Below are 25,305 nucleotides of genomic sequence, written 5' to 3' on the forward strand. Positions count from 1 at the left end.
GATTCAATTTTCATACATAATTTTTGAAGTATAATGTAAAGTCTTTGAACTGAACTTTGTTTAGGTGGTTCAATATTTAAAATATACAGGAAGATAATTAAGATATTGCAAAAAATATGTGATTTAGTGTCGGAGTTATCTCTCCAACCAGTAAAGAGCATATATTTTAAATATTTTATTGATGAAAAAAGCCCATACATAATTGACAATATTTGATGTAGCAGGAAGAAATTGAACGACTTTTAGAGCAACTAATGCACCTTTCCCCGTTCAATAATATCTAAGCGCATTAAATAAATACTTTGGAATCACTCCTTTGAAAATAATTAACCGCCTAGAGTTTTTTGTTTTCTTTTTCGCTAAAAGTATTTTTCTCGCACTTTTAAAAGACGAGGTATTCCGAATGACCAAAATGGCCGCGGCCATGCAAGGTGTGAGAAATTTGACATTTTGTCGGCTAAAAGTCTTACGACCAATGTTCTTTCATTCAACGACGAAGTCATATAGAAAAAGAACTGCAAAAGGGAAAAATAAGGGTAATTTAATCTAATAATGTATATCTCTTGGCTTAGACCTCGGTGCAAGTCTTCTTTAACCCGGCCTCTAGTCAATCCGCCCCAAATTATCCTGTCAATTCGGCCCCAAGCCAATCTGAATCAGGTCTCGTCAACCCGGCCCGATTTTTGTTACTTTCCATTTATCACTTTTTTTTTCTTCTGTTGATTTTTTTATTCAAGAATAAATGGAGCACTTTTAAAATCCTTCGGCAAAATCCATATTCTAAAATCCTAATTGGCTAATATGAAATTAGGTGCTACCTATGGCGGTGCTGGAACATACGATACGGGGACGGGAAACACAGAGATTATCGCTCCTTATGTTTTCGTCCAATCAGGAATCAGCGCCGCCATTTTACAATTTTAGTTGAAAGCGGAGGAAATGTTCGGTCAGAAAATCGATCGGTATGTTTACTTAATGGGGTTGAAGTCCTCAGAAAGTAACTGAAATAATTCTGTAAGTATCATGACATTGATCAGATGTATTTTTAACATGGTGTTTAAAGTTTCTAATGTAAAAACTGTGCTGTAGAAAGAACAAAAAAATCTCGGTCGAACCGATGTTGTTGTGTTGATCGCCGTGAAAGGGTAATTTTTGTCTGCCAAAATTCGTTTAGATAAGTAAAATACAAGAAAACTGGCGGAATATTTTGAAAGACCCTTTAAATGTCTTTGGTTTAACATATAGATTATGGAACTTTAGTGAGTTTAAATGAGATTTTACGGGTTCCATTTTTAATGAACTAAGACTAAAAATGCGAAAAATAAAATGGCGGAATGCTAAGGTGATGTGCATTTTTGTCCTAAAAAATGAACGTTATATGTCGATTAAATTTGTCTCATAATAGTATTTTTTATTAAAACATAGACATATTTATAGCAAGAGAGTAAAATATGATCATTTATTGTGCATGATTTTTCATTGTGCAGTGTCAAATTTAAACACTTTTTTTGTGAAATCTGGGGCCAAAACCATGAATTGATGAATTTGCAGTTACATTGTTAGGTATCTAAAAAGTAGAAAAAAACATGTTTTTGAAGTTGGTAGGTTTTTTTAAATCCATAATTTATTATCTGAATGTAAAAAAAACAACATCTTTATGAAAAATTGTAGATTCCTTAGCTGTGTTGTTGGACTGTATCGAAGGATATCCTGCCTTCCTTAATTATTGTATAATAATATTTCAATCTCAATTCATTATATAGTGTTTTTCGCCTACTTTGGGAAGGGTGCCGGTATCGAACAGATCGGGAAAAAATCCCATCAATTTGACTCAAATTGGGAATTTTACATAAGATCTGATGCAAAATATTCTTTGGGAATTTCTTTTATCAGTACTGGTTGGGGACCACCAAAACCGGACAACCACCAAACCCGGACGGCCCCGAAAATGCTTAATTTAGTATTTTCTTTGTTCAGTGGTTGTCAGTCACTTTTTTATCAACAATAAGTGCATATTTATTTTAAAATTAAGTAAATAAATTTATTTCAACCTCCGTAAATGGTGATATTTTAATGTCTATTTCAAGAATGTTGATGTTGAAATCTGGGGGTCAAGAAGGCAATGCCTGGCCTCATATATCAGCTGTATTCATTTGCAGAGTGAATAATAGAATATCCAAAACTTCACCAATTGTTGCTGACATATTGTATATCATGTTAAAAATCAAAAATCAAAACACCCAGGCTTTTATCTGAATTAAATCACGTCATGTACGTATCTGTCCGGACACATGGTACTGTAGTGTAGACAATTTAGGTAATTTTGATACCCTCCTTGTCGAGCCTCAGATATAAGTGTCAATAAAATCAGAAATAAACAAACTAGTTTGTTAGTTAGGAGAAGAACCTAGCTGAACTGTGTCAATTTTTTTGGTCTCTAGGTTAGAAATTATGAAATCTGTACAGAAAAATGTTCCAAAAGTGTCCGGTTGATGGTCTCCAACCAGTAGAGAAAAGTCATTTTACAGCAAAAGGTTACAACAGATTGAAATAGCAACTTTTTTTAACTGCTTGACTATTTGCTGAAGTGTTCTTCATCCATTGTAAATGAATTGACCTTTGTCTTCCTGTTTTCTGCATCAAGGCGATAAGCTGAAGCTGCAATACATAGAGAGCTTTATAAGAAATTAAGATCATTTAACACAGTTTAGTTCCATGATTAAAGCTGCATATCTGCCAAAATATTTCAAATAAATTAAACTTGAGAAAAGAATATTTGAATGGAAAAGAAAAGTTGTTTTTTTTTCATTTTGTGCAAACATTGTACATGTATATAGTCATTTTGTCTCGGTTCAAAAACTTGTGCATTTTTTTTTAAATGGAAAAACTTGTATATATTGTTAGTTTTTATGAAAACTTAAAGGGACTCCACTGAGGTTTTTTGACATGATGAGACTGGAAACATTTTTTTCCAGATAAATGGACCATTTGAAGTAAGTTTAGACCACTAATCTTTGTGCAAAATTTCAGAACGTTAGCACACTTAGTTCTTCAGGAAGAATTATTCAAACTGTAAAGAAATGACCCAAAATGAAAGACATTTAAACGCTTTTCACACAAAACGGGCTAAGAAAGCATAAAATATGATTAATTTATTTCGAAGTATATTTCAATTCAAATGTTATGTTTTTAGGCTTTTAAACCTCAGTGGAGTCCCTTTAAGGTAGTTTTCATGCTTTTTATTTCGATAAATAAAATACACAGTAACCATTATTTAAGATGTAAATAAATCATGTATATTGCTCATGTTAATACTGGAATGTGTGCAGTAAAAACCTTGATTATCATCATATTGTTGAAATGTGAAAAATTTCAATTTTTTTTGTATGAATTGTATGAATTTAAGGAATCTGAAACTCCTTAATGTCTAAATTATCCTTGAAGTTCTATCATATGAATGATTGAAAAATTTACAAAATTATATATCATAATCTATAATTAACTGCATTTTTAATGATCAATGCAATCACCAGTCAATATTATTTGTTTGCTACCTTTTTCATGTGGTTAAAATTTACTTCAAATATTTCATAATTACTGATAAAGTAAAAAACATTTCCAACAATTTAATTGCACTTTTTTATGTTTAAGGGTATAAAACTATATTTTTAACATTTTTTTTAAGCTGTATATCTCCAGATGACCCAAAATATTTCAAGGAATTAAAATTGGAAAAACCATATTCAGGCAAAATAATGACAAAATATTAAAGTGATCCAACAGAAAACAAAACCAGCTATATGACATTTCTTAAAGTTCCAGCTTAAATTTCTAAATTCTATATATTTTGGCTTTTTTTTTCATTTCACAATATTTTCAAAATTTTCATAAAAATTAGGATGAATCTGGAGGCATAATGTTTTGAGTAAAAGTACAATGTTCTCATAGTGTTATGATATTTCATTGAAAAGCGATAACATGAATTTCTCCATTATTTAACACACATGAATTTGTATGGAAATTCACATTAATTCTGCGCCAAAATATACCCTTCTATTACTATTTAATTAAGTGTTGTTTTTTTTGTCGCATGTTATCTCATTGTGAAAAAAATGGATAATGTTACTATTTAATCATGATATTTTTTTTGCAATTCAAGACATCAACTATATATATATAGCTTTATACTTTTTTGTATTCCAATTATGTTTATATTTGTACAATTAACATTCATGAGACGAATATTCATTACATGAAATAAATATTTAAATGAATCGTTTGTTAGGTGTAATATTTTGATTGGGTGTTTTTTGTTTTATTTTTCTCAACTAGGTAGTCCTTCATGCTACCTAGCTCTTTAATAAAAGAGTCAAAGAAATTTAATGCGTCACTGGTTCATTATAAAAATCAAGAGTATTGCCTACAGGTCCGATGCATGTATATACATACAGAAATGTCACATGACAAATGGGTCGAAGCTGGAACTCTAACAATGGGTATGCAGGTTGATGACCAGTATGACGTGGCCATTGCAAATATGAATCTTAGTTGTTATACTATTTACAATTGAAAAAGACCACAGTAAGAAACATTGCATAAAAAAAGTTTTTCTAACCTTTAACATTCTTAACTCCATGTTTATTCCTTAAATGTCCTCTAATACCCGATACAGAATTATATGACTTATCACACTGATCACATACATAAGTTTTTCTTTTATCCTCTTTAGATTTTACACTTATCTTATCCTCATCCTCAGAATTTTCATATTCACTAGCTGTAAATTCACCAAGAAAAAAATCTAAATCAATATCCTCAAAGAGAACAAAATCCGATTTTCCATATGCCATATTGCAGTGTATCAGTATGTATAAATTTCATATATGAACATTGCATCTTAAATGTTATCTTTTTATGAAAAATTTGAGTTATAATTTATAATTAAAACTGTCATTCAATAGCATATTTTAAAAGGGCATTATTGTGTGAAGTTAGAAAACAATCTATTCAAAAATGAAGATTAAAGCTAAATAAGAACATAATTACAAATATATGTGAAAAATATGTTTAAACATCAAAGATTATCAAAGGTCATGTTGAAAACAAACATGAATAAAACAAAGGTCAGACATTTTATTAAACCAAAAATTATTACATGTTATAAACATGTTTATAGCAGCTGTACACTTTAATTACATAAATAATAAGTCCCAATACAAAATAATTTCTATGTTTATTGACACATTTGACATAATTATATTCTATAATTAATATAAACCATGTAATTAAAGCTATAATTGAAATTTAATGATTAAGTTATTTCTGAACGTATTTTAATTACAAAACGTAAATTTTCTATCATAATTAAATATGGTAAATTACTTTTCTGTATCTGTTTCATATTTATTAATATTAATATTTTTAAAATTGATCCAATGAAAAAAGTATTTAAGAAACCAACAACCTTTTTTTCCTACTATTTTGATTGCCCACCTCCCAAAATCACCGGAAAATTTATGCACAGAATATATCCGATCAACCCGGCATGTACCGTGATTACGGCGTTTAAACACGGCGCTTATCGATCGATCGATTCCAATTGGACACCAACATTGGCACTGATAAGAAAGCGCGAGTAACATATCCCGTTATAGTACATCCCAGGGCGGTGAAAGCTCTTATGAATTCTGATTTTAGCATAACATGTTTAGTGTACATGTAAACCGGATCTTTCTTGCACTTCATTAGTAAATGCAGGTATTTTGTACCGAAAACTAAACAAATAAATTGGTGGTGTTCAACCGATCATCGGAGTGATCAGGATATTCCGAAAATCTCTGAACGTAAAGGGGGGACACTGCGCATGGGTTGGCATTTGGAAAATCTCGTCCGCCATGTTTGTTAATCTCGTATCCACATGTTGTTTTAACATTATTTTTTAATGTGCTAATTTATCAAAAAAGGATATGTTAAAGTTACTTTTAATATCTATAATCGTTACTATAATTCTTATCAATGAAATGCATGTTTATTTTCTGATTTTGTACATAATTCTTTCACCTGAAGTGTTATTAGAAAGCGTCTGCTAGCAAAAGTCTGAATTATTATAGATGCTCATTAAAAGCGCTCTGATATCTATATTTAGCTCAAAAGGATTTCAAAAAGGCGGCGCCCAATAAACTAAGGATTTTTTCAAGGCTCATTAGGTATAGGATATATATTTTTTTTTGAAATTTTCATTTACTTTTAATTTGATTTCATTTGAATTGATACGCGTATAAACCACGACCCTGTTAATCTGATTTTGTATTGATAGAGAAACATAAATGTTGAAGAAATAATATTGGATAAAATCATGATGTTAAAAATAACTGTCCAGCAAAACATGAAAGGGAATGATTTGCTAGAAAAAACAGAAAAAGATTAGTGATATCAAGCAATGGGATGCAGGGATTTACCGGACGTAAGATCCTGCATCAAATACGCTGAAAAATTAAATGCCATCTTTTTCGCACAAAAAATAAATTCTGCAAACACATGGACACAGAAAAATTGCCTAATGTAAATGTCATTTTCATATTTTAAAATAAATTCTTAGTACCTTGGGCACAACAAAATTGTTTAGAAATACTCTTGTTTCTGTATTTTTGGATTTTTAAAAAAATCTTGTCTGGGAAATAACTCTAAAACTACTAGAGATATGAACATGAAACTTTGTAGGTAGATGGATCTCAATAGGTAGATGTGCAGTGCACAAGAACTTGAACTCTGCCTTGCCAAATTTTGTAGTTATTGTCCTTTGTTCATTTTTACATTTTGAACTTTGTCCGGGTCATAATTCGGAAACCATAAGAGGTATCAACAAGAAACTTTGTAGGTTGACAGATCTCATTGATAAGAAGTGCAATGCAAAGAACAGTCACTCTGCCTTGCCTTATCTTGGAATTATAGCACTACAAACTTTTTCCAGGGACATAACTCTGACACTACAAGAGGTGTACTTTCCTGTGTCCAAAACCTATTTGGGGAGCATCAGCCGGTTCAAACTGGGCTCTTGTTTAACTCTTTGAGGACAATATCTTGTGTTTTTTATCTTGATTATTCAACTTTATTTATTGGCAAAAGTTAATGAAGAAAAAATGTAGCACTAAATAAATGATAACATAACATGATTTTTTGAATTCAGATAAAAAAGAAAAAAGTTTATGCATATTACCATAACTTATAAAGTTTAACAATGTGCCAAGTTTGTTCTGAGACCACGATCACTTATTCTGTCTTGACGGTAAGTAAGTGGTAAGTGGTATTTAGGGATTTGCAACATTGAATTTTCTAAGTAAGTATATAATTTCTTTAGATAAAAATAAGAGTATTCAACTTCAAAATAAAAAAAAATCATTTTACCTGTATAAATATATGACATGCTTTCATTGTGAGACCCATTTAAGGCTGTGAAAAACATCCTAACTAGATTTAATCTTTGTGATAATTATTTATCAGTTTAACTTTATAGGGTTCTAAAACATATTCATTTCTTAAGGAAATGTGTTGCATTGTTGCATAAAAATCTGAAGCTAATCAAAAAAATTAATTACTAATTGATTGATCAAAATTCACACAAAAATATAAGTTTGAATGCTATAGGGGTTTATCTGTAAATTGTCTTTACTTCACCCAGCGTTGTCATTAAGTGGTGGCATAAGGTCAAAAAGACTGTCTCAAATGCATTTTGTGCTGCCTTGAAATTAAGACAGCGCTCTTTGTTATATGTGATGAAAACAAAGATGACCACCTCAACTTCTAAACAATCCTTTTTAGAAAAATCTTAATGACAACCTTTCTGTACCTTTGTTTCACCATAAGATATGTTAAAATCAGCATAAAACTAGACAAATCTACAAACAAAAGCTTGTGATAACATATATTTTGAACAATGGTTACAGATGAAGCAAACATAGCAGAAAGGAATGACTTGTATCGAGACATGATAACCGAACGTCTTCAAGAAGCAGACAGAAGTCTTCTGTTACAGTTGAAAAGCAAAGACCGGTTAGCTAGTGTCCTGGCGCATGTAGAAACAAAGATCGGGCAAATTAATAAAGGATTTTATTTCAAGAACTACAGTTCTAAAAGCAAAGATTTGGTAAGTTTAGCAATAAGATAGTGTCCTTGCGCATGTAGAAAGAAAAATCGGGCAAATTTAAAAAGGATTTTATTTCAAGAACTACAGGTCTCAAAGCAAAGATTTGGTAAGTTTATCTAGTAGCTAGGGTCCTTGTGCATGTAGAAAAAATGTTAGTTTGTTATGTCATAAACAGCTATAAGATTAATTGTATGGAAACAAAAAAATGAACTACTTCTGTTCCTTCTTTTTAGTGTTATATATTGTGTTGGCATAGCATAATGCCCTTTTTTCAGAAATGGGATCTTGTTGTATTCTGAATCTCATTTATGTCATGACATGATAGGAAGGCCTTTTCTTTTTAATTCGGCAGGTATTGATAGAGTTTTCAAGTGATAAAATGTTACAGTCAAATGCTGAAACTCGTGTACGAGGTACAAAACAGTTGAAGAACATGGCGATACCACAGGAGGATAGTTTGATGGAAAAAATAACGACTTATGAGCATAAACCATTTTGTTGTACAGCACTTAATGATTGTGTAGATGTAAGTAAATGGTTTGTTAGTAAGTACACGTTGTCACCATAGTTGCCACACATTATCAATGGCACTTACAAACCACGTCAATTACCAAAAAGTGGTCAAAATATGCATAAATAGCCTTTACTACGTTTATAGGAGTCGTCCTGAGGTAGGTTTGTCGGTGGGTTCTGCGGTCCATTGCATTTTACTTGTCCGGGGCATAACTTGAAGACTAATGGTTGGAATTTAATACAACTTCATACAATGATCAAGCACAATTGCACAAGAACTATATCTCCATTTTGACTAATTTCAGAGTTATTGCCCTTTGATACTTTCCTTGTGAGGAGCATAACTTGAAAACTACTGGTTGGAATTCAAAACATCTTCATACAATAGTCAAGCACAGTAATAGGAAGTGCAGTTCATAAGAACAATAACTCCATTACAGAGTTGTTGCCCTTTGATATTTCTCCTTGTCAGGAGCATAACATGAAATGTACTAGTTGGAGTTCAATACAAGTTTGTACAATGGTCAAGTATATTGAAAGGAAGCGCAGTGCACAGGAACCATAACTTTTTCTTGACTCATTTTAGAGTTATTGCCCTTTGTTACTTTTTATTGTCCAGTGCATAATTTTGAAAATTAATGATTGGAATTCAATGCAACTTCACACAATGGTTAATTGCAATGAGAAGAGTGCAATGCTCAAGAGCTGTAACTTTATACTTATTACAGAGTATTACAATAAAAATACAATAAAATTTCATAATTGGTCAACCACAGTGATCGGAAATGCAACATATAAAAACCACAACTATCTCTAATTGCCCACAACCATAACTCTATTACAATTCTTTTACAAGGTATTCTGTTACTAGTATCTTCCTCATTTCCGAAGCAGTCTTGCGGGGGTATTAATATCATTTAGTGATAGCTCTAGTTAATGATGCTGTGCAAGCGTCATTTGCTCAAAGTGACATATGCCAACACTTTTCTTACACCGAGCATTTTGGACTTATTTCTTATAAACGTTTAAAAAGGAAATTTTTTTAAACTACAGACAACAGAGGTATAGCTTTTTGCACTTTAAGGAATAATTAGACAGGGTCGGGTGTTTGGTTGATATGACATCACACTATTCAATGAAGCCGTCTGTCTGATTAGCTCAATATTTAATGATTTCTTCAGATGTTATTAACATTATGGAGAAAGAATGGGCTACTGCAAATGATGAATTGTTAGAAACTTTTATTTATATTTATAACTTTGATTATTTCAGGTGTCGGATCAGATAAGATATTTATACAAAACAAGGACAATGTCCGAGGCTGTAATTAGATTGCAATTCTTCATTTGCATGCTAATTGAAAAAAGTTTAGAAGCAGTAAGTATAACACACCAGTTGGTTGCGTCTTAAATGACCTTGACTTTTAAGGTTTAAAATTCCAAATTCAGGCAATTTCACATTAGCTTTTACTTTACGTAGTCTTCTTATTTACTTTTACAAACTTATCTTGTTCAGTTTAATCCTGAACCTAGTGGTGGCTAATGAATTTACCCATGTGACCAGTGCAGACTAAGATCGGCGTCTATGCTTGGTCTGCATTGTGGCTTTTTTATAAAGGACATTTTATTGTTCACCTTAGCACAAAGTGCTCAAGCTGAGCTATTGTGATACCCCTGTGTCCTTCTAAACCCGTCCAGCAATAGTGATGAAACTATACAAGAATTTTTCTTGGATATTCTCCTTCAAAAATTGCTCATTTGTTTCTGGTCTGCTGAACAAGATGGCCACCATTGCTAAATATAGAAAAAAGCCTTTAATTAATATCTGGTAGATGCTGATGAAACTAGACAGAAATCATCAATAGTTGTTCATGTTTACCATATGCTCAAGTGAGCGATAAAGGGTTGTCACGGCCCTCTTGTTTAAAATTTACCCCAAAAGTGATAAATGGTCTCGTACAGATTCAAAGATATTTTGCTAGGTGAGTGAGAAGTTAATTAAACATTGTACATAATTCGAACCAATCTGCCAAAAACATACATGTAAATAGAATCTATAGCTTGATAAAAAAAAAACTATAACAAGAGGTCATGTTTCATAACAAGGGCAGAAGACACATGTTTCTAGGACTGACTTTTTAAGTTGTTGTGATTTAAAGCCCAACTGTCTGAAGAATAGAGAGAGCTGTTGTACACACATGGCGTCAGCTTTGCACTTTATTAAAGTTTTTATGCTCCCCGAAAAATTTCAGGGAGCATAAAGTCAGCGCCTTGGACGTCTGTCCGTCTGTCCGAGCAAACATTTTGGGTTTAGAGGCTATATAACAGTAAAGAGAACAAAAGGGAACAATAGGTTCATTCCGTGATCAAAGGTTTTATGGGCTAGTAGCCCTTAAGAAAACAAAGAAAATAACAAAGAAAATAGCCCCTAAACCCAAAATGTTGGAACGTCCGTCTGTCCATCTGTCCGGCAAACATTTTGGGTTTAGGGGCTATGTAACAGTAAAGAGAACAAAAGAGAACAATAGGTTCTTTCCGTGATCAAAGGGTTTAATGGCTAGTAGCCATTAAGAAAACAAAGAAAATAACAAAGAAAATAGCTCCTAATCCCAAAATGTTGGAATGTCTGTCTGTCCGTCCGTTGTCTTGTCCGGAGCATAACTTGAAAACCCTTGGAGATAATTTGTTTAAACTTCATACAGTGGTAGAGGGCATTGAGGGGGAGTGCAGTGTCAAAGAACCATAACTCTATTTTGCCCGGTTTTTGAATTCTCTCCCCTTACAGAAAAATCTTGTCCGAGACATAACTCTAAAAGTATAAGAGATATCAACATGAAACTTTGTAGGTGAATAGATCTCAATGGGTAGATGTGCAGTGCAAAAGAACAATAACTTTTTTTGTCCTAATTTTGGAGTTATTGCCCTTTGTTAACTTTAACACTTTGAACTTTGCCCGGAACATAACTCTAAAACTATAATAGATATCAAGATGAAACATTGTAGATAGATAGATCTCATTGAGTAGAAGTGCAGTGCAAAGAACAGTAACTCTGTCTTGCCTAATTTTGGAATTATTGCACTTTAAACTTTGAACTTTTTTTTAACCATAACTCTGTTAAGCCTCATTTTTTTAATTATCTCCCCTTTTAGAAAAATCTTGTCCAGGACATGGCTGTAAAACTATGAGAGATATCAACATGAAACTTTGTTGGTAGATATATCTCAATGGGTAGATGTTCAGTGCACAAAAATCATAACTCTGCCTTGCCTCATTCTGGAGTTATTGCCCTTTGTTTATTTTTACTTTTTGAAGTTGTCCGGGACATAACTCGGAAACCATAAGAGATATCAACAAGAAACTTTGAAAAGGTTGATAGATCACATTGATTACAAGTGCAGTGCAAAGAACAGTAACTCTGCCTTGCCTAATTTTGGAATTATTGCACTTTAAACTTTGAACTTTTTCCAGGGACATAACTCTGAAACTACAAGAGGTGTACTTTCCTGTGTCCAAAACCTATTCGGGGAGCATATTACTCTCAAGCACTGAGAATAGTCGAGCAAACTGTTTCACTGACAGCTCTTGTTGTATGAATTCTCGTTCTGAATAATGTTTCAAGTTCTTATTTCAGGAAATAGATGGGTTAAAAGTTCTTCCATTTGGCTCATGGTCATGTGGATTTGCACTAGACGGCACTTCTGACGTTGATGTTTCCATTGTTCACAACCATGTAAGATTAAAAACATTCCCAATAACCTGCACAACCATGTGTAGTAAAAAATGTTCACAATAAAACATGCACAACCATGTAAGATAATAAACATTCACAATAACCTGTACAACCATGTGTAGTAAAAAATGTTCACAATAAAACATGCACAACCATGTAAGATAATAAACATTCACAAAAACATGCACAACCATGTGTAGTAAAAAATTTTCACAATCATATGTACCATGTAGGGTAATGGATGTTCACAATAACATGCACTACCATGTAGGGTAATGAACGTTCACAATAACATGCACAACCATGTAAGATAATGAACATTCACAATAAAACATGCACAACCATGTGTAGTAAAAAATGTTCACAATAACATGCACTACCATGTAAGGTAATGAATGTTCACAATAACATGCACTACCATGTAAGGTAATGAATGTTCACAATAACATGCACTACCATGTAAGGTAATGAATGTTCACAATAACATGCACTACCATGTAAGGTAATAAACGTTCACAATTACATGTTTTACCATGTAAGATGATCAACATTCCCAATAAAGTTCACAACCATGTAGATTATAAAAGTTTTTGATAACATGCACACGCATGTGAGCCAATGACTGTTCACAATAACTTGCACAACAATGTAATAAACCGTTCCTAATAATGTTACGTTCATAGATCAACTGGTGCTATGTAAGCTTATTGAAAAACTTATAATCTGTTCCTAGAACCAACCAGTACTAAGCATTGAGTGTAAAGTTTCTTGCTCACGGAATCAACGTCTTGCCCCTGACGGGGTTTGAACCCACACAGCAAGCAATCCTAAGATTACTAATGCAAACCTTTTGGGTGCATGGTTTCCGAAACCATATCAGTTTACCAGGTCATGTGTTTTTCACCTGTGAATTTTTCAAATTGTGACTTATTATGTGTTTTGCAAGGGCATCCTTGACCAACCACTAGTCCCTGACTCCAGTGGGTTCAAATCTCAGCAGGGACTTTTTGTTCTTTCATGTTAGGAAACTAACAAGAAGCTTACGGAAATAATATACGGTAACAGAGAGGCATGTTAGTTCTTCCATCATTAAAGCTGGAAATTTGCCATATGACCTGTACATGTGTTGATGTGACGTTAAACCCAAGAAAAAGAAAATGTGTTTTTTAATACATGCATCTCTTTTTTTCTTGCAGGGTAAAGGAATATTGGGGCATGTGTCACATCTTTTTGACAAAAGTTCATTATTTGATAAAATAGCTTTTATTAGTAGGGCTCGAGTGCCAATAGTTAAATTGATTCAAACCCAGACAGGAGTGTCATGTGATATTTGCTCTAATGGGCTGTAAGTTGAAATATTTGAGCCGCGTCTCGACAAAACCAACATAGTATGATTGCGACCAGCATGGATCCAGACCAGCCTGCGCATCCGCCCAGTCTGATTAGGATCCATGCTGTTCGCTTACCAACCCTATTATAAGTAGAGAAAACTGATAGGGAACAGCATGGATCCTGATCAGACTGCGCAGGCTGGTCTGGATCCCAGCTGGTCGCAAACGCATTACGTTGGTTTTGTTGTGACGCGGCTCATTTCATGTTTTTGTAAAATATTTGCTCTTTAGTTTTATTTACCATCTTGAAAGTTAGGATTATGATAATTCTTGTAATGCTATGCACATGTATACGAGGATCTTGAAGCAGATGCAAGTTAAGCAACACTTTAACAACAGCATTAAGTATGTAAACTTGCAGATAAATGCATTTTAGGGCGCTAGGCCATTGACCAATCGCCTCTCACCATTGAATGTTTGACCTACCCAGAGTCTATATGTGAGAAAGCTATCCAGCTAGCTTACTGAGCGGTGGTTCTACTCGGGGGTGCCCGTTTGTGCCTTGTTTTTCGCATAACAAAGTTAGACTTTTTATGCTCCCCGAAAAATTTCGGGGGAGCATATAGTCGGCGCCTTGTCCGTCTGTACACCCGTCCGTCTGTCTGTCCGTCCGTTGTCTTGTCCGGAGCATAACTTGAAAACCCTTGGAGATAATTTGTTGAAACATCATACAGTGGTAGAGGGCATTGAGGGGGAGTGCAGTGTCTATAAGAGATATTAACATGAAACTTTGTAGGTGAATAGATCTCAATGTGTAGATGTGCAGTGCATAAGAACAATTACTCTTTTTGTCCTAATTTTGGAGTTATTGCCCTTTGTTAATTTTAACACTTTGAACTTTTCCGGAATATAACTCTAAAACTATAAGAGATATCAAGATGAAACATTGTATGTAGGTAGATCTCATTGAGTAGAGGTGTAGTGCAAAAGAACCATAACTCTGTTAAGCCTCATTTTTGAATTATCTCTCCTTTTAGAAAAATCTTGTCCAGGACAAAGCTGTAAAAGTATAAGAGATATCAACATGAAACTTTTTAAGTAGATATATCTCAATGGGTAGATGTGCAGTGCACAAGAATCATAACTCTGCCTTGCCTAATTCTGGAGTTATTGCCCTTTGTTTATTTTTACTTTTTGAAGTTGTCCGGAACATAACTCGGAAATCATGAGAGATATCATCAAGAAACTTTGTAGGTTGATTGATCACATTGATTAGAAGTGCAGTGCAAAGAACAGTAACTCTGCCTTGCCAAATTTTGGAATTATTGCTCTTTGAACTTTTTCCAGGGACATAACTCTGAAACTACAAGAGGTGTACTTTCCTGTGTCCTAAACCTATTCGGGGAGCATCACCCGGCTCAAACCGAGCTCTTGTTTCTTTCTTATATGATGATGTACTAAATAATTATTATTAATTACTAGGCACTAATCGTTGTGGTTTTTGTGTCGCCTTGAAAAAGGCGACATATAGGGGTTACTTTTGTCAGCCGTGTCAGCGTCAAAGGCGGCGTCCCCTTAAGCTTGTCTGGAGCATAAGTCAGTCATTATAAGTCGGACTGACTTCAAACTTGGTATGCATGCTTCTTATAATGACCCGAAGTGCAGTGCACAAGAAACGTTACTCTGCACTTTTTAATTTTTGAGTTATTGCCCTTTGTTAATTTTCATATTTTATTTTTGTCATGGCCATTTCTCCTAAAGTATTAAGCTATGGTCTTTAAACTTCATAGGATGATAGATTTCTTTAAGAAAAAGTGCAATGTACAAGAATCGGTACTCTGTACTTCTTATTTTTTAGTTATTACCCTTTATTAATTTTCATATTTTATTTTTGTCAAGGCTATTTCTCATAAATTATAATAGCTATGGACCATGTGGACTTGAAACTTCATAGGATGATAGATCTTATTGATAAGAAGTGCAGTGCACAGAAACTGCTGCTCTGCATTTCTTATTTTTTGAGTTATTGCCCTTTGTTAATTTTCATATTAAATTTTTTGTCCTGGCCATTTCTCTTAAATTGCACCGCCACTGTGGTCGAGGGGTCAGAGTCGATGACTTCTAATCCAGTTACCCCTCTGGCGTGGGTTGGATCCCCGGGAGATGCTTTGGTAGTTTAGCGCGGAGGAATGTAGTCTAGTACTGGTGTAACTCTCCAGGAACTATGGTTAGGAAACTACCCGCCTATATGACTGAAATACTGTTGGGAATAGGTGTAAAATGAAAAAACAAACAAACAATCTCCTAAACTATATTGTTCACAAGGCAACACATCAGACTCACAGAGTTCTAGTTAAGTATAGGTCAATCCACAAATTAAAGATGTAATAAAATTTTATTTCATAAAATATTTATATGTTAAAAACCCACAAAAATGACATTTTGACAATACCAAATTTCATGCCCAAAATAATTAAGTGAATTCACAATATTTTATTTAAATAACAGGTATAATAGAAATGATTCTGTTTCAGGGCTGGATTATACACGGCAGAGATTTTATATCTACTAAATATGTATGCAGATGTGTTCTGTCCACTTACCCTGGCAGTAAAGGTGATTGCGAAACAGCACAGTTTGTCAGAATCGGGCATGAGTTCAAAATATTCGAGCTTTATGCTCACAATGATGGTTTTGTCATACTTGCAACAAGAGGGCATCTTACCAGCACTGAAAAATCTCAACATGGGTTAGATAACTATAGATATTTTTTCTCATTTTCAGAATTATTTTTTTCAAAAATATTTTCAAATTTGGATGGTTACAGGGTGTAATGTCCATTTAACCTTTTACCCCATGAGCATATTGTGAAAAATGGCAGTTCTTATTGAAAAGCCTCCTGTTACAAGTTCCAACTGCTATAAAACTATGAAAAATGCTTCAATACTTTTTTTGAACCATATCCACTGTAACAGCATGCTTAAATTTCCTGTTACCATGGCAGGGGACGTCTCATAATTGCAAAAAATCACTATTTTGCATTGTTTTTTTTTTCCATCAAAACTGATTTCAAAGTGCTGCAACTTCTCAATGCAAGGAGATAGTGTAAAAGGCTTTTCAACATTGGTTACGCATCACCTTAAGATCGACCTGAGGCCATTTTTAGCCTGTCACATGTCCAAAATTTTCTTGGCAATGAGGGGGACTACCGCACCCCTTCAAACCCCCCAAACAGGATCATTTTGATGGGGGGCCGCACCGAAAAAAGTAGTCACTTTTTTTAACAACATTTCTCAAATAAAAAACAGTGTTGGGGGGCCTAAATAGGGCATTTTTTCACTGTTTGAGGTCTCAAAAGGGGGGGGGGGGGCGACAAAAAGCCGTCAACATGTCTATATATGAGGGAAAAGGTTAATAATGGGTGATGTTCCAAGTGCCAACATGTATGTTTCTTTCTCCACTTTAAAATTAGTGCTACTTTTTTCAGGTAACAAGCATCTAAATGTTATTACACTCATTTTTGCCCTTTCTTAGGAAGTTAAAATTTATTTGTTACTTATGCATAATATGCCTTTGAAGTTCTTTACAAATAAAGCTAAATTAGTTTTTTTTTATGTAGCAAGATGGTGGCCATAGCTATAAATAGAAATTAGCTTTTAACAACATGTCATAGTAACCGCCAGGTCGATTTTTACGCCCCCACAAAGTGGGGAACATATAACGTTGCACTTGTCCGTCCGGACGTACATCTGTCCGTACGTATGTCCCAAAATCTTGTGAACGCAACTCCTCTTGAACTGGATGGCAGATTTTGCTTAAACTTCAAGGGATGAATAACCTTAATGTGTAGATGGTAGTAAAGAAGGAATTTTTGCTGCGACCAAATTTAACAGAATTATGACCCTTTGTTGATTTTTTCACTATACATGTATACTATGTAGAAATTTTGTGAGCGCAACTCCTCTTAAACCGGATGGCAGATTTTGCTTAAACTTCCAGGGATGAACAACCTTAATGTGTAGATGGTAGAGGTGTAACAATACGACAAAAACCATATATAGAGGATATTGAATGAGTGTAGTTTAATACTAAATTTATTAAACGAGTTGAATAAAATCATATTATGCGAGCCTCTGGCGAGCATAATATTGTTTTATTCAACTCGTTTAATAAATTTAGTATTGAATCTACATGAATATAATATTCTATTTATCACATATATAAAATAAGAACAGTAAACTGTTAAAATGAGTATTTTTTCATTGACGCGCTTATAGTGTAACGCTAACATTAGCGCGCTTTAACGCTATGTATATACATAGCGCAAATGACGTCACGTCAAAGTGTTATTACAATAGTGTAATATCGTTTTTATTAAATGGCTTTATTACACTCCTGCGCCGCGTATTATGTGATAATGCAATATATTGCCATTTTGCCGAAGCATATTGCAATATATTGCAATACGTATTGTTGTGTATATGTTTTGATGTAAAGATGGAGTAACATTATATATTATTATTATATGTATATATTCTTAGTAGAAACTTAATAAATATGTAAGGAATAAATAGAAAGTAAAGTGTCACACAATTTGATAAACAAAACTAGTCACATCTTATGTTGGTGCTAATAAAATTCGCTAATTAAAGGTTTTATGCGAAATTTGTACGAAATTTGAAGGCAATTAATTGAAAATTATGATTTTTATAAAGTACTGGTTTTCCAAAAATCGTACCGCGGTACGAAATTTATTTTTTCATATTCCAATATATCAGTATACCGGTAAACCGTTTCACCCTTAGTAGATGGTAGAAAGGAAGGAATTTTTGCTGCGACCAAATTTAACAGAATTATGGCCCTTTGTTGATTTTTTCACTATATACCATATAGAAATTTTGTGAACGCAACTCCTCTTAAACCGGATGGCAGATTTTGCTTTAACTTCAAGGGATGAACAACCAAAATGTGTACATGGAAGTAAAGGAAGGAATTTTTGCTGCGACCAAATTTAACAGAATTATGGCCCTTCGTTGATTTTTTCACTATATACCATATAGAAATTTTTTGGACGCAACTAGTCTTAAACCCGATGGCAGATTTTAATAAAAAGTTCCACATAAAAATCTTACATACAGATATGCATGCTCTTGTTTACGAGCACATCTGCACAGTGGGGGCATCCGTGTCCTTTGGACACAGTTCTGGTTAATTATAGTTTGAAAAGAAGAAATGTTTCTCTGGGTATCATCAAAGTAATGTCTTATCCATTTATATTTATATACATTTTCATATAATAATTTTACATATTCTTTTTTTTTTTCAGAAAGGCATAGTCGATCATCTGATTCGTTAAAAAAATGGAAGGAGACTAAGTTTAGGACACCAAAACGTAGATTGACTAATATTTGCCCTGAAAAAGATTTGGGTAAGTATATCTACAGCTTTTAATTGTTAAAGTTTTTGCAAAGAGAAGAAACTTATATCAAGTGTTAGAATGAAAATATTAGATTTATGGACTTTCAATACACGTGACAACTTAAATTGGCCAAAATAGGATTTCCAACTGGATAATCTGGAATTTTTTATTTGGTACCTGAAGGCATGTTTTACATTTTATATACAGGGGCTGTATTTGACTTTTTATCATGACACTGAAAGACAAACATCTAAATTTCAATCACTAATATTGGATTTTGTGTCAGGGACAAAATATCGGAATTTTTTAATCATGCCCAGATATCACATGCATGGATTTGGGAATTATAAGTTCAAAATGAACGTTGGACTTGCCCCATGTTGATTTGTTCATGACTTGTGATATGAGCCGCGTCATGACAAAACCAACATAGTGGGTTTGCGACCAGCATGGATCCAGACCAGCATCCGCGCAGTCTGATCAGGATCCATGCTGTTCGCTCACAAACCCTATTACAAGTAGAGAAACTGATAGTGATCAGTTGATCTCAGACATTGAGTGTCTCTAACTGGTTATTCAGAAATTGTCTGGGAATATCAGTTTGTAACTTCCATGAATTGGTGATTACTGGTTAGTTATCCAGAAAAGCCTGTTCACTGGACCAATTGCTGAGAGATGACTACAGATGTGTTAAAATTTGTGTGAAAACCAGATAAACTAACACTACTATTTATCCTCTACAAATGTTTAAAATACTTTATCAGAGGAGAAGTTGTCAGTTTCTATAATGCTGATGTTGTATTTTCTGTGAATTATTTACACAGTTTGCCATTATTTTAAGAACAAAGTGCTCAGAGGTCAACGTTTTACCAAACTTCATCGGAATGATACTCTGGTGGCCCTCTGCAAAAATCATATTTCTAAGTTTAGTCTGATGCATAATAAGGTCACTTGGATACACCAAGCAAATGATATACATGTATTTAAAAATCATATCTCAAGAACTTCATTGCCTAATCGTTAAATACTAGTATATTGGATGATATATCACCTTTGTGGGCCTCTACAAAGATTATATGAAACATACAACTATGTTCAAAGTTGGTTCTACCCTGAGGTGTCACTTTGATCACATAGATAAATAAGGAGCAAAATAAAACTTAAAATTATTTAAGAACAAAATATCAAGGAAAAGAATTTCTAAGGTGGTTTATTCAGTTATGTGAATCTACACATTTATAAGAGCTCCATATTTTGACAGAAGCATTTCTTCTTAAATTTCTACAATAGTTTAATGAATCATGTCATTGGTTCCTAAAATTGTCATGCACTCTGTTAACAAAGACAAATGCAGGGAAACACATTCAAATTTTCTTTGTGAAAGCTAAGATATTTGGTGTGTTACTCTACAAAAGTCATATGGATGCACTTGGGATCAAAACTGGTGACATGTGTAGAAAATCTATTGGAAGATATTAATATAATTTTGTCAAACCCAAAGACTTAGAGCTTGAATATTTTGCATGTAGCAATTAGTAGAATGTCTCTTCAAAAATTATCTGAACAACTTCATTGGTCCAAAGAAGTCCAATCTTTTCGATTTCTATTGTTACGAGTAACAGAAACTAAAAGTTTTCAGCTTCTTTTTTTTTGAAATTTGGACGCTTCTTTATTTCTGACCAAAGCCTTAATAAAGACCGTGTTGACACTGCGGTTTACTCTGGACCACTTGTTCACTCCTGCATGTGAAATCAAAATTTGACTGTGAATGCGACACACTTACCTACTTTTTTAGAACTCTGAATTCTTGTTTATGTTGTTGACATACAATGAGTGTGTTAAGTTAGCGGCGCAGAAATATTGGCGAATTTCGTGAATTGATGAAAACCGCCAATATTTCCACTGGCTTACACATCAACTAACCAGTCATTAAATTCTACCTTTGCATGATCCGCTAATATTTCCTCACACAAAATGTCTGGAATTTTAAATTTGCTAACTTTCCGACACGCAGAAATAACCACTTATTTAGTAGATATAGCTGCGATGCTATGAATTCTGTCGTGTTATTTTGAATGATAGTTTTTTACATTATTCTATAAATAGTTTTTTACCATTTCAGGAGAATTACTAGTGGGATTTTTTCAGTATTACAGGACATTTCCATTTAAACATCTTATTATGGACCCGTACTTTGGCAAAGTTGTTGAAAGTGCTCATTCTGACCATGTTTGTATAATCAACCCGTTTGAATCAGACCATAATATATGTAGAAATGTAAGTTATACAGAAGTAAACAGATTTAAGGATGCGTGCTCCAAATTTAGCGAGGATCTTGTGGCGAATGCACGGAAAACGAGTGATGGAACATGTTGGGGATTGGCTTCCATTTTGCAGGAGAAAAAGTTTCAATTGAAGGAAAAAGCGAAATTAAGGACAAACATAGATATGTTTTACAATTTTGACTACGATTCTATTGATGATGTTTACGTGAGTATGGACGGGGAAAATGACTCTGTATTTTTTGATGGAAAAGCTGTAAATGGAGAAAATTTAGGACCTAATGATGTCAAACAAAAACAAGTTAATGATAGTGTAGATCAGGATTTATTTAATAATGATCCGTTTTTTTCTAGAAGCAGAAGAGGGAATAAAAATAAGAAAAAAAGATATTTAAATAAACAAGATACTGGTGTAAAAAACTCATGAAACAAGCAACAAAAACAAGCAGCAAACTGAAAATAAAATTAATATGACAAATGAAAACGAGAAGAAGTTTTTCGCCTGGTTGGTGGTAAGGGGCTTCTGCTACCCTAGTGACATCTAGTGTCTTTAAAGTATCTCCTTGGGTACCTACAAAGCTTTAATGCTATCATGTTATTAAAGTGTGCAACTAATTTCTTTCTTGCCACAGACTAAAACAGATAAATGTATGAATGAATAAAGAACCTAAAACGTGGAAAGTATTTTTGTAAATATACTTTTAAAAGTTATTTATTTGATTTTGAGTTGAAGCTTATGATGTATATGATAGTTGGTGTGGCAGCTATAAAAATTTTGTCCTGTACTTAACTAAGTGATGTTATATTTTTTCTGGTCCTTCAGCACATGTGTTAAGATTAAATGCAGTTTAAGCCAGTGCTAGCGTGCTAAAGGGATGTTGCACTTTTCTACTATCCCTCATGAACAGAATCATTGTGCTACCACCATAAAATAGATGGGGATGAGCATATATTATTTATACGTATATTACCAGGCCCTGTATGTGTGGTTCATAATTTCTGCATGCATGGTAGAATTCCAAAGGTACGTCACGTTCAAAACAAAGACCCAAATGTCAAGGGGTCAAGGCCACAGGAAGGATTAAACCAATCTCCAAATATCTGTAATCTATATCATCATCTTGCCTCCCTCATTCCCTTCCCACTTGAGTCTTTTCACATTGGTTCATTTAGGGCCATGTCTTGATTTGTACTCGATTATTCAAAGAATAGTAAGGCTAGCCTACTCACCTGGGCGTTGGCGTTAGCGCCGGAGTTATCATTCTGAAGTAGACATGGAACAGAAGTTACTCGATTGCAATTTGTAATTAAGAGTTAATATTGTACACATAGAAAGACAAATCTGTAATTCACATAAGCTTTAGAGTTCTCGAAATTATTATAAACTTGAGACAATTTTCTCAGCAGACGACCAATAAATGTCTGCTGACCGACAACAGATAACCCGGTTTGCTTTATGTACCAAATATGGCTGTAGTAACCTCCCCTGATATTCCGGTGTCTTAGAATTAAGCTTACATGTCAGACAACTGTAGATTAATAGATTTTACAAAATATAACCAACACAAGTATTTAAAACTGTCTTTATCTGTAGTATTTTGCTAATCACAATTTCGGGCACGTTCCTTCTTGCGGATGCATTTCAAAAGTCTACAGTATTACAGCTCAAACAAAATCAAAGAATGTCAAAGACTGCAACATTATTACAGCATTTATATGATCTTCATCAATGCATGAAGATTATTACTCATTGTTACCCTATACATGAGTGTGATCCACCACGAAGCTAAATATATATTGTATGTATATCTGTGGATCCATGTTTGGCGGCAAACCTGTGTAAAAGCTCCACCTTAGACATTACGACCCACGCCATATCTACCGCATTCTGTCCACTTTTTGTCCAGCATTTCACCCCCGTGTACGTGACCAGTGAGAATGTAAATACGGTTCACCCCGTCTACAATTTATTCACGGAGTGTGGCCTGTGTCTGCAAGTAGATCTGGACGCTTCCATTTCACAAAAGATTACTAGAAGGTGCACTTTTTTAATTGCATTGTATAGTAAAAACGAATGTTTTTTTTTCATTCAACCCTTACACCCAATGAAAAATTGTTTTTGTCCTGCATAAATACCCACTTAAATAGATATATTGTGATTTCTTTATGTTTAACACATTATCAGTTCAAAAGTCGTGATATATGGTGAACAGAACTTTTTATCTATGTTAATTTAGTATCGTCTGATTGTGATACATGTTTGTATATCAAGATATTCTATTTTTCATACGATCCATAAATATTCGAATATTATTTTGTAAATATATACTTGACTGACGATATAAACGTCATTATAAAACGAATTATTTTGTGACGTTTGTGGATTCATCTGTCAAAATAACGCTTACATTAAATGTATTTGTTGTAAATACATGTACATATATATTTTAATTGAATTACTTTTTGCAAAAACAATTTTATGGTCTGCCACACAAATGTCATTCATAATCAAGAAATATATTGAGGTAGGCAATGTAAATTTTTCACAGCTGCTTTATTGTCGGCTGTTCAGAGCTGGAGCGCTGAAGCCACAAATCAACAGGTCAAGTTTGTTACCAATGTGCCTAGACTGTGTGCGCATATGCTGATTTTGACCATCTTTTTGACTCTGGGTTTGAATCCCGATACATACTTCATACTATTTATCTTTTTGTAAAAAGCAAATCTGTTAGACGGTCTTTTTGTATATCCAGGCTCTTTCAAATAGAATGGTCTGGAAACGCGCTATCTAAACCCGTCTCGCTACAATTAAACATGGCTCGCAGAACTCGGTATAGGTTGCAATACTCAAATTAGGTAAGTGTTCAAGAAAAGTGCGAAAATTGAAAACAATAGCAAAAATGTAATTTCTAAGGACATTATGTTCTTTAAAAATCTTGAAACTTGTGAAAAAAAGGATTAATATTTCTGCTCTTCATAATTGTAGGAAATAAAAGAATTCTATCTACCTACCATTTGTCTATTTGAAAGACCCTGGCATATCTGGGTACCGCTTTGCTTAAAATACAGCAATTGAAACAGTGCATACCTATTTATTATTAGCATGGAATGTCTAAATTCCAACCAAAATGAGGTAGTCACACCAAACCACTCTTAAAAACTGGTGTTTACTTTTGTTCTTAATCAACTCTTAGTTTTTCTTAAATTCATTTATTTTATGCATGATTGTATGAACCGGAATTTCATTCAAACTGTCTCAAAGGTAAGCGCATATTTTCGACTGGTCAGACGTATTATTTATATTCACTGACCATAGAGACAACTTTATCGAAGTGCGTTTGTCTCTAAGAATACAAGTAAATATTTCCTTTATTAACAAAGACGGACAGGTTCTTTGCTTTTGTAGGATTGGGACTTAATGTCACAAAAATGTAGATTATGGAACGCATTTAACACGTTTTGTATTAAAAGTTTGTCATAAAATTGTTTGCATTTGGGTACAATTACATGTAAACGGAGTGATTATTTGACAATTACAAGTTTTTTTTTAAGTTATGAAACATTTTGGAACTTGTCAATGAATAGTTATTGATAGAAATGATAGAGTATATTGGCCCTCGAAGGTCGTATTACCCCGTATTTTAATGAACTTTAATTACTGAGTTAAAGATTAGGAGTGAATGAAAATAGATGTAAACAGCGATAATATTTCAAAGTTGAAGGGACAAAAAGAACGTGTGTTACTTTTAAGCTAAAGGGAAAGGAATAAAATAGGAAATTATGGGAGCTTGGAATGCCAAATACAAAAAGGGTAAGTACTGCGTGTCTGTTATGTTAGTTTTCGAAGAATAAAAAGTCCTAGTCTAAATTTAGTTCTAAATTTATGG

General features: G+C 33.6%; 2 protein-coding genes across 3 annotated transcripts in view; both read left to right on the forward strand.

The window, feature by feature from the left end:
- Positions 1-394: 394 nt before the first annotated feature.
- Positions 395-22,099, forward strand: LOC132736311 (poly(A) RNA polymerase, mitochondrial-like). Of its 2 annotated transcripts, XM_060723416.1 has the most exons (9): positions 395-536; positions 7,944-8,143; positions 8,496-8,669; positions 9,929-10,033; positions 12,288-12,386; positions 13,583-13,731; positions 16,252-16,466; positions 19,044-19,145; positions 21,259-22,099. In XM_060723416.1, exons 1-9 carry the CDS (start codon positions 404-406, stop codon positions 21,843-21,845), a joined length of 1,764 nt encoding a protein of 587 aa, XP_060579399.1. In that variant the 5' UTR covers positions 395-403; the 3' UTR covers positions 21,846-22,099. The 2 variants fall into 2 exon arrangements, with proteins under 2 accessions (XP_060579399.1, XP_060579400.1); XM_060723417.1 differs by lacking the exons at positions 395-536; positions 7,944-8,143 and adding an exon at positions 8,169-8,249.
- A 2,979-nt stretch (positions 22,100-25,078) lies between these two features.
- LOC132736312 (uncharacterized) overlaps positions 25,079-25,305 on the forward strand; it is a 33,872-nt gene continuing 33,645 nt past the window's right edge. The window contains exon 1 of the mRNA XM_060723421.1: positions 25,079-25,229. Coding sequence (XP_060579404.1) covers positions 25,199-25,229 — 31 coding nt within the window. The 5' untranslated portion in view covers positions 25,079-25,198. The remainder of the gene's footprint in view (positions 25,230-25,305) is intronic.

The sequence above is a fragment of the Ruditapes philippinarum genome, unplaced genomic scaffold (genome assembly GCF_026571515.1).
Source record: "Ruditapes philippinarum isolate M1 unplaced genomic scaffold, ASM2657151v2 ctg1026_1_1_1_1, whole genome shotgun sequence".
Taxonomy (NCBI): domain Eukaryota; kingdom Metazoa; phylum Mollusca; class Bivalvia; order Venerida; family Veneridae; genus Ruditapes; species Ruditapes philippinarum.